The sequence below is a fragment of the Gossypium hirsutum genome, chromosome A02 (assembly GCF_007990345.1).
Source record: "Gossypium hirsutum isolate 1008001.06 chromosome A02, Gossypium_hirsutum_v2.1, whole genome shotgun sequence".
Classification (NCBI taxonomy): Eukaryota; Viridiplantae; Streptophyta; class Magnoliopsida; order Malvales; family Malvaceae; genus Gossypium; species Gossypium hirsutum.
This window is the reverse complement of record NC_053425.1, coordinates 3,271,560-3,287,125: the sequence shown is the minus strand read 5'-3', so window position 1 is coordinate 3,287,125 and position 15,566 is coordinate 3,271,560. Positions and strand designations below refer to the sequence as shown.

The window sequence follows — 15,566 nt, the reverse complement described above, 5'->3', positions numbered from 1 at the left end:
ACACTACACTACCGCCCATCATCTTACCCGGCGTGAATGTAGGGAATTGGATTGTGAGGATAAGATGATGAAGGCCTACTTTCCTTAGCCCAAGAAAAACCAAAATCAATGAACAGATGAAAACTAACACTAAAACCAAAAACCAAACTTTTGATTATCATTTTCTTCGAGAAAGGAAACTTCAAGCAAGGTTCCTTGCTTTGCTTCCATTATTTAAAAGTGTGTGCCATTCACAAATATATTACCTTTTTTTTTATTTCTTCTACTTTTTTTCAACTTTGCCGTCACGCTTTCATCAAACAAAAAAAAAATAAAAACAGCCTTATTCATCTCTCTCAATTTCCCCCTTTTCATTTTTTGAATTTGCAAATTTTATCGATCTTGTTTGAAAATTCGCTTTGGATTTCTGGAATTTCAAGTTCTTTTCATTTGGAATTTAATCTATTTCCGTATTTGGTTATTGATATTCTCTTCCGATTTCGAAGTTTTCTTAATCAAATTAGGGTTCTTAATTACTGATTCGAGTTTACGAGAATTCGATCGATAAAACCCTGATTCAGTTCCTACCCATTTCAATTCCGACCAAAACAAGGAAAACCCGGTTCTTCGATTTCTGAAAGGAAAAAGAAGACTCGTACTTCAAAAATCTCGGTTGCCTTTCCCGAAAACCCTTTTTCTGGTTTTAATTCCCAATTAATCCAAAAGAATTGTAATTATTAAGCGATTACCCGTTTCGAATTCGTTTTCAACCAAAAATAATAATACCCAGATCGTCAAGATCCCGAATTCAGGCTTCCGCAGTTAATGGGCACAATTAGCTTTCACAGAGAACTTCCTAAACCCTCTACTTCTTCTTCCCCTACTTCTTCTTCAACCTCATCTACGTCTCGGACTGAGACGGTGAATGGGTCCCATGAGTTCAAGATCAAGGGCTATTCCCTTGCCAAAGGCATGGGAGTGGGTAAATACATGGCTTCCGATACGTTTATGGTGGGGGGCTATGAGTGGGCCATTTATTTTTACCCGGATGGAAAGAGCGCTGAAGATAATGCTACCTACGTTTCTCTTTTTATTGCTTTGGCAAGTGAAGGAACGGATGTAAGAGCGCTCTTTGAGTTGACCCTTTTGGACCAGAGTGGGAAAGATCATCACAAGGTGCATAGCCATTTTGGGAGGATGCTTGAGAGCGGGCCTTATACACTTAAGTATCGTGGGAGCATGTGGTGAGTTTGGTTGTGATGTTTCCTTGTGTTGTAGTACTACTTTTATTGCCTTTTTCTTATATTTTGTTTCTGCCTTGATAATTTGAATTGGGACTGGAAAATTTGAATTAGATAATTATTGTTGAAAGTTTTCATTGAGATTAAGTTACGCACTTGCAGTTACATCTATGAGGCGAGTTATGGAATTTCTATTTCAGTTGTTTTCTCTGCCTATAGTCTTGGGAAACCTAATGAATTATTGAGGGGGAACTAGGTTGAAATGAAGTTAAGTTGCATGCTGGCTTCCTTGTAGGTTCTAGATAGGAAGATCTAGACTTTTACATTGACTTATTATGGTTTGTTTCAACTCTAGAACGATTTTTTTTAAAAAAAAAAATCAAAATAAATTTATTAATCTGTGGTTGGAAGACCTAGTAATGTATGAATAAACCAAACGCTTATCAGTGCATTCAAGTTTTAGTGGTCTTATTTCTGGGTTTTTTTTTTTTTTTTTTTTGCAATCTGGAATATTGTGGAACTCTTTGCTGAACCAATCAAATATCTGTAAACAGTCATTTTTTACCTTGCTATAGTGGTCTATTGTAGTAACTCAGTAATTTTGATTCATGCCTCTTCTTTATCATTTTGTGTTAAAACATCATTAAATGGTTGTCATGTCCTTTGTTGCAGGGGTTATAAACGCTTTTTCAAAAGAACTCTTCTAGAGACGTCAGACTACCTTAAAGATGATTGCCTTTCAATTCGCTGTTGTGTTGGTGTAGTTAAGTCCCATACAGAGGGACCTAAAATTTATTCTATTACAGCTCCACCTTCTGATATTGGTCAGCATTTTGGGAAGCTACTAGAAAGTGGGAAGGGAGCTGATGTGAAATTTGAAGTTGATGGGGAAATATTTGATGCCCACAAGTTGATCCTCGCTGCCCGCTCACCTGTATTCAGGGCACAACTTTTTGGTCCATTGAAGGACCAGAACACGCAGTCCATTAGAGTAGAAGATATGGAAGCTCCTGTGTTCAAGGTTCTCATCCTTCCTTGATCTAATCTTATTTTCATATTATTCCTTTCATCCCTTTTTCTGGTCTATTGAGCAAGTTCGTAATCTTGCTGAAAACTAGATCGGCTTTTAACTTTACAGATGCTTAGGATTTTTATTGGCATTAGCTTCAGCTAGTTCTGTTTTTTGTGATAATTTCTTTCTGTACGTTTGTCTTTCCTTCTATTTTCAGTGTTTGGAACTAGGATGATGTTTATGCTACCATTCTCTTTCCCCAGCTCTTTTGTTAGCTCTTGGAATTTCATAAAGGTCAAATTTGATTTGAATGAAATGAAGAATATGGTTAATATCAGTACCTAAGAAGCAACAAATAACCAGAATTGTTGGAAGTTTTTTTTTTTCCCTTTACTTAGCACTCTTTTGCTGCAGTGCTGTCTAGTTATTAGAAATTTTACATGTAGACAGTGAGGTGAAGGCTCATTGGAATGCAACTTGGCTCATTAGAATGCTACCTGACTTTTCGTTGCCATTGCTAGTGTGTTCTTTAGTTCCCATAGATAGTACATAGAACTCAAGCATCACAATCGTCGTTTTCTCTTGTGCAAGCTTAAGGGTAATAGGTATCAAGAAAGAGAAGGTTGTTTTCACTGAGGTAGATGTCTTATTGTGAATTTTGCTAGATTGAATTGGTTTTATTGTATGTACGATTCTGGTTCAGGGTTTGTGATCTTGTGCGAAATTTGTCTTTCTGATGGCATATCATAAATCTCAGAGGTTATTAAATTTTTACCTTGTCTTGCAATTAGAAGCACAAATTATTGCGATTAGGAGCAGAACATGATGGTTGTTTCTGAACTTTCTTCAAGGTGTTCTGTGTCTCTTAGGAACTTATAATGTGTGTTCGTAATGAGCATGTTTTTGGGTGGTATAGCAAGGTTCATAGGAAGAGGTAGGTCTGTTGGTTCTTTTTGTTAGTTGAGTAATTGTGGTGCCATACAGGATGACTTATACAGGAGTCTACATCGGGATTCCTCTCCTATGGCGGTGCTCCTGTACATAATTCTTCCTAACCTCGGTTAAGGTTTACTGTCCTCTTTTGCTTCCTTTCTAATTGCCTCTTCTTTTTGCACAACCTATTGAACTAGTGGAATACTATCAAGTATAATTTAAGCTGACATGGATTTCATGATCATATACTCTAAAGTGTTTTGATGAAATTTCTCAGCTGTCTGCAGCAGTGCTTCTGCTAGATGCATTGAGGATCCTGCTTTTGGATGAGTGAATCCTGCTGTTTACTTGTAACATCGGGCATTGATTGTCCTAAGTGTTAGATATTTCCTCACATTAATCTTTTAATTTCTAAATGTTGCTTAATGTGCATGATAGTGGATAAAATGCAATGAAACATATGGAGTTGGAATATGGAAGCTTGATACAGATGACAACATGGCTTCCTTCTACTTGGTGCACATGGAGTTGGAATATGGAAGCAGATCCATGTCATGAGATTATTGGCCCTGCTTTGGTCTCACCTTATAATGAACCAATGTTCAACTCTTGTCTTTTCTTTCTGACTAAACATTAACATAGCATTCTCTGATCTTTAAAATTTTCCTAGGCATAATAAAAACTTGCGGAGCCTTTTGTGAGGATTCCCAAGGTGACTTGGTAAGTGTTATATAGTATGCATCTTCTTATTACTGTGTTTGAATGTTTGCAGGCGTTGCTCCATTTCATTTACTGGGATGCCTTACCAGACATGGAAGAGCTCATGGGTTCAACTTCTAAATGGGCTTCTACGCTTGTAGCTCAGCATCTGCTTGCCGCTGCTGACCGTTATGCGCTTGAGAGGATGAGATTGCTTTGTGAGGCTAAACTTTGTGAGGGTGTTACAATAAACACAGTTGCAACTACATTAGCCTTGGCAGAACAGCACAACCGTTTGCATTTGAAAGGTGTATGCTTAAAATTCATTGCATTGCCAGAGAATTTAAAAGGTAAGGACTGTTGGATCCACATTGCTTCACTGCTGCCTGCACCTATTAGGCTTTTCTTGGTAGGAAATATGAGTATGGGGTATAGATGGATTCTTTTTAATCCAATGGTAATCATGTCCCTACTTCATTGCTTGATCATTGCACTATTATACCCTTAATATTTTCCATCTTTCTATGTTTCTACCAAGAATCTTATGCTTTTCTTGCTAGGGTGAGAAAAATAGAAAGATTTTTTTCCCGTCAGTCTGCCTGGTAGGAAAGAAAATTGAGAGAAAAAACAATTTTGTTTTCATGCTTAGCTTAGTAGTGTTGAAAAATGAGAAACTAAATTAAAATTCTAAAAGAAATACATGATCGCACAAATATGCACCCTTAACTTGCATCTCTCTAATTCTCTCATTAACTTGCATCTCTCTAATTCTCTCATTTTTTCAATTTGGAAAAATGTATTTTTAATTTATTGTTACATATCATGGATGATATTTTTACCTAAAAAAAAGTACTTTTTAATTAATTTTGTATACCTAGGACATTGTGAGAAATGACAAAATTGTTGCATTGGTTTCAGCTGTGATGCAAACAGATGGATTTGAGTATTTGAAGGAAAGCTGCCCGGGTGTTCTTACTGAACTGCTGCAATATGTTGCAAAAATCGGGGAGCATTCTGTTATTTCTTGTGGATATCGGAAAGAAGGATCGTTGGATGGTTCTGATGTTAACGGTCGGCGTGTCAAACCAAGGCTTCAGTGATTTAGGGAATAACATGTAACTCATACTTTGATTAGTAAGAAAGACTAATAAAAGAGAGCAATGTAGCAGTAGACATTTTTGGCTTGTACTAACTTTGGTGAATATACGAGAGTTTAAAAGTCAAATGGCTCATTTGTTTCTCATACTATACCCAATTCCTGAGTTCAGCCTATTGACCTCGTTGTGAAGATTATCTCAGAATGCAAAAGATCGAACAAACCACACTACCTAAATGAGCTGAACATTTGTTTAGATATTTCCCTTATGAATATTTTCAATTTCATTGCAAAGTCATGTTTTTAATGAGTACATTATGTAAATATAACAACGCAAAAATTGTTGCTTTGGTGGAAGTGCAAAACTAAGAAATGTAACAAAATTCAAGTGATAAGCATCTCTTTTTCCTTAACAAATCAAAGCAGGTTACTGGGATTGCTTCCGAAGTACCAGTAATGGTGTAATAATGACTGTAACAAACAGAGAAGCATAATATGTTTCCTTTGAGGACCAAATATTAGATAATAATACAACCAGAACATCATATAAAAAACTGAAAGCCACGTCGGAGGGATAAGGGTGTTAATAAAGAATAAATAAAGTAGAGAACCAACTTCATAAGTTAAAAGAGTTCACTTTTGCCTTTTCCTCAAGTCTCTAACTTTCACATATCTTATGAAGGATAGGTAGGCACAGTTTCATCTCTTTGAAATTAGTGCTATAAATTACAATGCATAGCTTCACTTGTAACTTGTCTGAGCTTTTCCTCAACCAGCAGTAGGAAGAGCAATTTGGGACTAAATCCTCACCGGCATTTTTTGTTGGCCATTTGTAGTTGATATTAGGTCAATACCACTGACTTCTTGATCCACCTTGGGCAGCAGCAACTTTCCTAGCCATGTACTGGGGTTTTGGCTGCAATTCATTTTCTTCATCATCTTTACAGACGGGATTTCTCCGTGGATATGAGCAATTTGTGGCAGTATACTGAGTTGGAACTGAAGGATTCCGAGCCATCCTTCGCTGTTCAAGAGCCTCACCTGCAGCTACTGCCCCACAATTGTTGTATCGCAATACTGATCCAACTACTTTCCCAGGTCTGGCAGCACCTGCTGTATTCATTATAATAAGTTAGTATGAGTTGGCGGTGTTTAGAAGATGGAACAGTAAAGAGATGACCAGTTTAAATAAAATAGTAGGATATTTGCTTTCTCTCCATCTAGTAAATTTAATCCATGCTACTGAAACTTGCATAACAAACAAAAGTATGCCTTAAAATGTGCAACATGTCTACATTGTAACGATCGTGTTTTTGTCACAATGTCAACCTGGTTATCGGTTTATGCATTTTATTGAACACCGATGAAACTGGAGAAAAGAAAATTTCAGCTACATATAGCATGTTGATAACCCCAGTTTATGGACCTCGAAGTCATACACCATCTCAAACTTGCCATTCAAAAAGAAAATCCCCCATGAATATCAAATTCTGAACACATTATCATCTCGAATATAACCACAAGTACAAACTTAAATCAAATAATTCCTTCATATTACTTTGCTAAGTTACTGCAAAAAGTTTATGTAGGGGCTATTTCCATCCAGAGATTCAGATGAAATAAAGATAATATGGCTTCTAAAATCAGAAGCAAGACAGTTATTATAACCATTTACCGATATCAGTGAGATGCATGCATAGTAATAGATATCGAGGAAGAGATATAAACCAAGAGAAAAAAAGTGAATAAATTTGGGGAGCGATAAGACCAATCTATACTGATTGAGAAAAACATTCATACCTTGGATGCTTTGAGGAACTTGAGGGGGAAGCCTTGACATAGGGATTGGAAAGCTTCTCTCTGTTTGGGGTTTCTCAGTTTCCTTGATGGAACATTTAGATAAGTTATCTGTCACATCTGTTGAGTTTTGTACTGAATTATCTGAATATAAGACACATGGCCTGCACACATTTTCAACAGGGAACTGGTCAGTATAAAAATATACAAGGTGGATAATGGTGAAAATGTTTATCTTGCTTCCTATGAAGATTACAAAGGTTAAGGGACTAAAAAGTTTTGTATAGATTGGTTTTGATGGGTGTTCATTTAATAGAATTACATTGGTAAAAATGTAGAATTGTAGCAACTGGAATGCAACACAGGACATTGCCCACCAGCAAGCAAATTAATTGAAAACAGTACCTTGGCAAAGATGCATGTTGTCTCTCAAGTGGAGCTGCAGTCGTACCATTTCCATAGTGCTCCTCAAGGAAAGCAAACTGCTTCTTGAAATGGTCAACTGCACTGCATTCAGAAACACACATACAAGTTACAGCCTATTCAATTAGGAGATTCAGAATTGTAAAACAACAAATCTTCAGAACAAGACACATTAAAACAACATAGCAGCAAAACAAAATAGCAGAGCTTAGTTAAAATCTGATTTCAACTTCCAAGAACAGCCTAAATATACAGGAATATTTGTAAAAGTAGGTATTTCAGAGGAACCTATTGATTCCAGAGTAAGGATGGCATACTGACAGCTTCATCCGAACAAGTGGAATCAGCTTACATCAATGGAGGTTTTGGATTCTTTTCATGCATATAATGGCTATGTTCTATTTGAAGGAAAGTTCATCAAACTAACATAGATGAGCACCTAATGTCAAGGCAAAAGTCCATTGATTCCAAACTGGAATGGCATAAACATATAGCTTCTTCCCAACTAGTCAAACCACTTTTCTTTCATAATTTCACGCATGTAATGGCTAAACTTCTCTCTTACACAGAACCATGCAACAGAAATCTCTTTAACACTAGAGAACACGGAAAGACCGCATTCATAGTAGAACAAATAAATGAAGGCTGGTTGGAAAAAATATCAAGGATAGATCCCAAAACAAAGAATTGTTTGATATGATGATGACAAACATAGTCAAAGATAACAAAATAATAGTTAGTTTAGAACAATACCTTGGATACATGAAGCCAGTTGGCTCTGATCCTTCCAAATACTCTTTCAACATTTTAGGATGGTACTCAAGAATTTCACGGTATATGAGCTCCCTAACATCTTCCTTTGTAATCCTACGTCTCTCAAACTCAAATTCCATCTTGGTAACTGGTTGTGAGGAAGGCTCCCTTTCAACTTTGGCCAAGCCCTTGAAATATGGATCAGCTAGGGCCTGCCAGCAAGGAACAAAATATCCATGTTAGAAGCAGACCATACATTCTAAAAAAGTAGACATACTGCAACAAACATATACCTCTTCAGCACTAGGTCGATCCTTGGGTTCAAAAGCAAGCATCCTTTCTAACAAACGAACAGCAAGAGGATCTGCATTAGGGAACTTGTGGGAGAGAGGAATTGGCTTTTTCTTTCGCATGCTGCTCAAGTATCTCCGAGCTTTCTCATTACGTACCTGATCAGATAATATCCATATCTTAGCAAAGAACTGAATGGCTTTGGCTTAAAAAAAAAAAACAATGTAAATAAATGTAGATGGATGCTAATATACCCTAGCAATGGCTTCAGCAGATGGTGTTCCCAAAAGATCAGTCATCAGATCCAATTGATGGACAACATTTTTTCCAGGAAACAGAGGTTTCCCTGTTAGAAGTTCAGCAAAGATGCACCCAATGCTCCATATATCTATTGCTGGGGTATACTGAAAGCAGAAGAGGAAAAAAAAGTGAATATAAACATAAAGGTTCACAGACAAATTTGAAGAGCAAAAAACACCATTTAAGGGTAATAAATGCTAGAAAAGTTCTTGAAGAAAGAAAAAAGAAAATAAAGAATCCCTATGCCAGAGCATCTACGAAGACCAACTATAGCATGTTGGACAAAGCATAATAGCATTAAAACCATGGCTTCAGCTAAAGTAAGTGGTTAGACTGCCAAATTGTGCTTCCATGAGAAACATACATAACACGCTTAACGTATTCACTGGAAAGACTTCATATGTGTCTTTGGTTTAAGTTGCCTTTGGTAAGATCAACAGAACATAATGAAATATGTGCATCTTGGATTTATCTATAATGTGCTTTCCTGGCAACTGCATGAGGTACTAACTTGAGAAACGCTCATCTAAAAAAGGTATTAAACCTTAAATCCATGCATGAGCACTATGCAAAACAGGATCTCTTTTCCCTCATTTTGGAGACCATTTTGGGAAGTGGGGGATAGGAAAGTTAGCAACCATTTAGAAGATGAAAACAATCCCTCACGTCAATCAACAAGAGAAGGGAGAAAAGAGCAAGCTACTTTCAATAAAATAAAATACACCAATTATGTTAGCACCTTGGAGAAAAAGGATCCACACAATTCCGGAGCCCTGTACCATCTTGTTGCAACATAGTCCTGAACAGAAAGCAGGGAAAATATTTAATTCAAAACCAAGAAACAAGCTTCTACTGCTGCAATTTGTATGTATAACTACTTCCTGAATGCAGCATCATGTGAAAAGAACCAACCGTCCAGAATATTGCAGTGGGGGTGTCATTAAAAGCTACTCTTGCAAGTCCAAAATCACAGATCTTCAGTTTGCAATCAGCATTGGCTAAGATATTTTTGGGCTTTAGATCCCGATGAAAAACATTAGCTGCAAGAACAAAAACATTTAAAAAATGGATACCAGAAGCAACCAAAAGGAACTTGAAATTGCTTCAATATATATGCATCTTCAAAATGCTTTCTACATTCGAAACAAGAAGATCAAATCAACAGTTTAAAAGAATAACCTGTGTGAATGTATTTCAGGCCCCGAAGAAGCTGATAAAGAAAAAATTGGTAGTGTTCTGGGGTCAAATCATCATTTGCTTTGATAACCTGGTGTAAATCAGATTCCATAAGTTCAAATACCACATATATATCTTTAAATTCCCTTCTTGAAGGAGGCAACAATATGTGCTTGATCTCAACAATGTCTGGATGACGTAGGAGCCTGAGAAGTTTAATCTCTCTGAGGATTCGGGTGGCGTCAGATACATGTTCAAATATATCATTGATTTTCTTAATTGCAACCTTTTCTCCAGTATGCGTGTCATACGCTGAACAAACAACACCATAGCTTCCTTTTCCAATTACTTCCTCTATTCTATACCTGCTTCCCTCACCATATTCAGTGAAAAAATCTACATCCGCAGCTGACTGCATGGTGAAGGCAAAGCATATAGTATTATCAATGTTACATTCAAGGTTTACATCATATAAATAGAATGTTTTACATAAAAAGACAAAGGATCAATACAGTCCTATGCCAACACAGCGGGACTAAAACAGATAAACATTATTGCTAACTCAATTTAGAGTCATATTCCACATATCTAGACATTTGGCAATCAATTTTAAGGCCGTATGGTAAAAGATCCCTTGTAATAAAGTACATAAACTTTATCACAAGTGAGTAAAAAATACATGCAATAGAAGACAACTGAAACAATCACAACAAGGACTTGTATTATTTCAAGGATAAACAAATTATTCCCATGCAAGAAATTTAGTTTCTACAACAACACTTCAAGGATTGAGAAAAATCAGAAGCAAATAAATAAAAAAACAAAAGGAAATCATAACCCATCACTAGTGTTAGTCAACCTCCACGCCATTAAACCAAGTAGCCAACCACCATAAGGGCAGCTACAACATGAGAAACAATAACAGTAATCCTACGCTATCTATAACATCCAAAATGAAACAAAGAGGCAAAGCAACGATCAGTGTACAAGAGCTGTGACATAGAAGATGGAACATGGCAAGCTGTTCCTTGAATCTCATCCAAATACAGAGCTGTATTTGCAATCAAGTCAACCCTTTAATACAACTTAAACTACAGAAATTACAAGGATCATAAAAGACAGATTCATTGACTAATAATTCAAGCAAGCCCAAAATAGTATGCTCCCATTAATACATATTATTCAAAAAGAGAAAAGAACATCAAATCTCACTTCTTTAGATCTTACATAGAAGTTAAATATAGAAACTGTAAAAAGAAAAAAGAAAAAAGGTTACCTTTCTTCTCTGATCAGGCTGCATCTTAGCATCAAAACTTTGGAAACTAAACAATTGGCATCAAACAGGAAGCCCCCAAAGTAATAGGAGAAACCAAGTTCACTTTGCAGTTAAAACCCAAATCAAAAGATCACAAAATATTAAAGGTCAAGTAATGCCAAGACCAAATTCCTAGAAAAAACCAAAAAAAATACCCAGATTTCAGAACAGTTCAAAAAAGGGAAAAAAATTAACCAAAAAAGCATCAAGATCAACAATCAAAACAACCTTACCAAAAATCCCCCAAAGAAATAGCTTGAGAGCAAAAGTTCCAAGTTCAAACAACACTCAATATTCAGCTACTTCAAGATTTTGAGGCTAAAGTTAACAACTTTAACTAATAACATAGAAGAAAAAAATGAAAAAAAAAATCTTTGATTGTTTTTTTTTTTTCAAAGGCAAGAAACACTATATGGCCAAAAGATGTTGGTTTTGTGGCAGATGAGCCTAAAAAACAAATTGAGCTAGAAAATGAGAGTCACTTGGAGAAGAATCTATACCAGGCGATTAACACTATAAAAACACTATAAAAACAAGGAAAAAATAATTAAAACACTATAAAAACAAGGAAAAAATAATTAAATTATAAATCTTATAGAAGATAGATAAAGATTGGATTTTTTTTTCTTATTTTGTTTTTTGGGAGTGGAAAAAAAAAGGGGGGGTTGGATTTGAGGCAATGTTTTTAGACCTCAAAATGAAAGAGAGAAAAAAATTAAAAGGGACAGATCAAAGACGAAGTGGAAATCAAAGAGTGCTGTGCTTCAAGTTGAAGGATTTTTCTTTCTTTTTTTTCTTTGATGTGTATAAGAAAGTGAAGGGCCCAACTGGAATTATATAAATTGAAATAACATAATTAAAGCAATTTAAAGTGGGATTTAAAAGGATAACATAATCATTCTTATACTTAAATGACATTTTTGCCACTCATCTTTGATAATATTTTCAATTTACTTTTGTTCATAATTTTTTTACCTTAAACCTGCTCATAATTTTTTTCTGCCAGCTTATTAGGGATTAAACTCAAATTCTTATGTTATAATATAAATATTTTTACCATTAAATTAAAATGTACAAATATTATTTATTTATTTATTTATTTATAATGTCTCCATAATTTATAAATAAGAGGATAATACGTTTCAACATACTCGAATCTACATCCTCCATTATAAACAATAATAAACATGCTAATTAAACTAAAATTTAATCGATAAATTTAATTTACATTTAATTGAGCATAATCTTATATTTGATTTATTTAAGTAAATGTTTATCTATTGGATAGCTCATTTATTTCATTCAATTAATTAATTTCTTTTAAAAATTATAATGGTAGATGAAGTTTTTAATTTCAAAAACATATTTAAATTATTATTAATTTAATTTAATTTTTTAAATACTAATAAACAACATTTGATCATTTTTAATTTTTAATGAAAGTATAAAATTTCATTTTTTATTTATATTTTTTAAAACTTAAATTATTTATTAAGAGTTCTATTATGTGAAAATTTTATTTTTTTCATAAAAAATTACATTTTTAATTATTTTATTTGAGAAAAAACTGAATGATAAATGAAAAATAAATTCACAATGATTAGATCTTTAATCCTAGTTTGATGACATTCCTAATATCATTCTATAGATTTGGATTTAGCTTTATCCACTTCTATTGTTATTAAAATATTAAGGTTAATTTATTTATCAAGTCTTTAATGAAAATTAAGTTAGTCATTTTAATTTTTTTATACATAAGTTAATAATTTTAAAAAAAATGGAATAATTAATATTTATATATTCAATTTTAAAAAATATAATAATTAAAATTGATAATTATCTTGAAAGTTTTAAAAAATATTTTTCAGGTCTTTTTGAGCATAACCTAACCACAAATAGGAAGATAATACGCTTAAGGAACTTGAATCCACATCCTTCTGCATTGGAAATAATGTCCATGCCAATTGAATTAAAGACTCAGTCGGCTTCAATAATATGTTTTAAAATACAATATATTTATAATATTTTTTTAAGAAATGTATAAGAATTAAATCACTTTATTTTATAGCCAAATAATCGGTTTGCTCCGATAATTATTTATTAATTATTCAAAACATAAAAACCCTCATAATAAAAATTTTTATTTAAAAAATATTTTTAATATTTTTAATTAAATTAATATTTAATTAACTCATGACACGGAATTAATTAAATATTTAATAATAGTATAGATACTATTTAAAATCCTTCAAAATATTTCAATTGTAAATATTATAATATTAATATTTTTTTATATTTTAATTGGATTAGTCCATTATTTTTAATATAATAAAATTTTAATACAATGAAAATAAAAAACTTTTTTATGACCTAAAAGTTAAGATATTGAATACAAAAATAATACCTTTTTAAGAGTATAAATATTTTAATTTTTTTAAATCATGAATATTGCTATAAAATATTTTATATTTATGAAATATTAATTAAATAATATTCAATAATAAATAGTATAATATTGTACTCATCAGTCATATTAAATAATTCTCAAAGTTCTAGTATTTTGTAACAGATATTTTAAATATTTTAATAATTAATCTAATATGTAAAATAATCAAGTTATTTAATATTCACCATTGAATAAAACATTATATTTAATAATAATTAAGTATTGGTATATAGTTTTTGAATTTTTTAATCAAATCATTACAATAAATATATCAACAGTTGCGAAGTCAGAATAAATTTTTAGGGGCTGAATAAAATTTTAATTTTTTATAGTCTATATCTTTATAATTTTTAAAGGATTAAATCGAATTTTTATAATTTTAAGGAGGTTAAAGTATAATTTTACCTTTAATAATTTAAAATTTTTAAAAAAAATTCAATGGCCTAAATCAATAATTTTTATTTTAGGGGGGCCAAGGCCCCTGCCAGCCCCTCTGTATCCGCCTTTATATATCAATACAATTATATTATATTAAAGTAATTTTTTTGTTTAGGTTCTGAATATATCTGATTCTTTTTTTATACAATGGCTAAAATTACTCATAGCCCCTCCTATACAACTTATAAATAAAAGTATAATGCGCTTTAGTGTACTCGAACTCACATCCTCCTATATTAGCAAAAATATCGATGTCAGTCGAACTAAAACTTAATTGACTAAACCAAAGTAAAACTTAAATATAATATTTTAAATATTATTAATTCTATTACATAATTTTTTAAATATATGTATTATATTGGTATTATGTTTTATATTCTTATAACGATTAAATTAGTTTAATATGTTAAAAAAGTTAATTGGATAAATATGTCGTTTTTAGAGAGTATGTGTGAAAGTGCATCCAAGTGGGTACACTTTTACGCTTCTTTAAAATTAATCTATTAATTTCAAGAAAATTGACCTATTTAACTAATTTAACCTCATATAATTATATATTTTATTGCTATGTAGATCCAAAATAATTCTAAAAATCCAAATACTATAATAATAGGATAATTAATTGGATTAACTGTCATTGTGGTGTTTTAAAATGGAAATGGGAGGCTAAGTCCCGAAGTAGCACGTGGTGTGTTTTTTTCCGAACGCAATTCAACGATATGATTATGCATATAATGCCTACCACTGTTACAGCTCAATGCCTCTCCTACCCCTAACATTTCTTTTTATTTTATTTTATTTTATTTATTGGTCGGTCCCAATAATTTCATCTTATTTTCTTTATATTACACCTGTCTAAAAGTTGTGTACTCCATCTATTCAGGTCCAAGTAATTTTATTTTTATATTTTTTTCCATATTAAATAAATATTCGATAAGTGCTTTAACCATCGTTTTTCTAAATGAAGATAATCTTTTTATATTTTATTATTTTTGGAATAATAAAATTAATTTTAAATTTTGTTAAACTGTATTTTGGTCTCATTAGAAAAAATTTGTTTATAAATTCAATTGAATTATGACTAAAAAAATAAAAACCTTTATGGAAAGCCGAATTGAACCGAGTCTAAGCCGGCTCAATAGGCCATATTTTATATTTATTATTTACTATTTAAAAATTAATAAAATTGTTCTAATTGGACCTACAAATATTCAATATGAGAAAGAAAAATCCAACTCTTTTTCATTCCTTTATTAAAGTTCCAACTCCGCTTGGCTTACATATTATTTTAAAAGTTAAAGGACATTAAAAATTATTAACTTTTACCTAATTCTTTAGTTAAATTTAAATAATATTATTAAAGCTGGTATAATTTTTCCCCTACCATCATTGTGTTAAAATTTTGAATTATTCGTAAATTAACTTAAAAAATTTTAATTTGTTTATTATTCATAAAATATTTTAGTATTATTATCAAAATTAATTATTATTATTTGTTGAATCCGTAAAATTTTTAAATTCATATTTTTAATCATTTGTCGAATATGCAAATCAACAAAAATCTGAATTTGAATATGCTAAAATTTAAAATCAATTATTTCTCGGTCTATTGAATACCCAAATTCAAGTACATTATCCAAATAAAAAAAATGAATTCGAGTGATGAA

General features: G+C 32.2%; 2 protein-coding genes across 5 annotated transcripts; one reads left to right on the top strand and one right to left on the bottom strand.

The window, feature by feature from the left end:
- Positions 1-13: 13 nt before the first annotated feature.
- On the top strand, positions 14-5,089 carry LOC107957079 (BTB/POZ and MATH domain-containing protein 2). Its single transcript, XM_016892506.2, has 4 exons — positions 14-1,223; positions 1,893-2,241; positions 3,938-4,214; positions 4,783-5,089. Exons 1-4 carry the CDS (start codon positions 805-807, stop codon positions 4,962-4,964), a joined length of 1,227 nt encoding a protein of 408 aa, XP_016747995.2. The 5' UTR covers positions 14-804; the 3' UTR covers positions 4,965-5,089.
- Positions 5,090-5,445: 356 nt separating this feature from the next.
- LOC107957077 (mitogen-activated protein kinase 15) lies at positions 5,446-11,863 on the bottom strand. Of its 4 annotated transcripts, none has more exons than XM_016892502.2 (11): positions 11,249-11,863; positions 10,977-11,147; positions 9,704-10,112; positions 9,437-9,564; positions 9,264-9,323; positions 8,479-8,628; positions 8,227-8,382; positions 7,934-8,145; positions 7,163-7,264; positions 6,761-6,921; positions 5,446-6,073 (listed from the first exon to the last, which is right to left on the bottom strand). In XM_016892502.2, the coding sequence occupies exons 2-11, from the start codon at positions 10,998-11,000 to the stop codon at positions 5,808-5,810; spliced, it is 1,668 nt and encodes a 555-aa protein (XP_016747991.1). In that variant the 5' UTR covers positions 11,001-11,147; positions 11,249-11,863; the 3' UTR covers positions 5,446-5,807. The 4 variants fall into 4 exon arrangements, with proteins under 4 accessions (XP_016747991.1, XP_016747992.1, XP_040944662.1 ...); XM_016892503.2 differs by having other exon boundaries at positions 11,244-11,854; XM_041088728.1 differs by having other exon boundaries at positions 5,446-6,070; positions 11,244-11,854.
- Positions 11,864-15,566: the final 3,703 nt, after the last annotated feature.

Coding starts and splice junctions, on each gene's coding strand:
- LOC107957079 (XM_016892506.2), top strand. CDS start 805: ATGGGCACAATTAGCTTTCACAGAGAACTTCCTAAACCCTCTACTTCT. Junction 1,224..1,892: donor AAGTATCGTGGGAGCATGTG/GTGAGTTTGGTT, acceptor CCTTTGTTGCAG/GGGTTATAAACGCTTTTTCA. Junction 4,215..4,782: donor ATTGCCAGAGAATTTAAAAG/GTAAGGACTGTT, acceptor CATTGGTTTCAG/CTGTGATGCAAACAGATGGA.
- LOC107957077 (XM_016892502.2), bottom strand. CDS start 11,000: ATGCAGCCTGATCAGAGAAGAAAG. Junction 6,922..7,162: donor CAACATGCATCTTTGCCAAG/GTACTGTTTTCA, acceptor AAATGTGTGCAG/GCCATGTGTCTTATATTCAG. Junction 6,074..6,760: donor AGTTCCTCAAAGCATCCAAG/GTATGAATGTTT, acceptor TAATGAATACAG/CAGGTGCTGCCAGACCTGGG.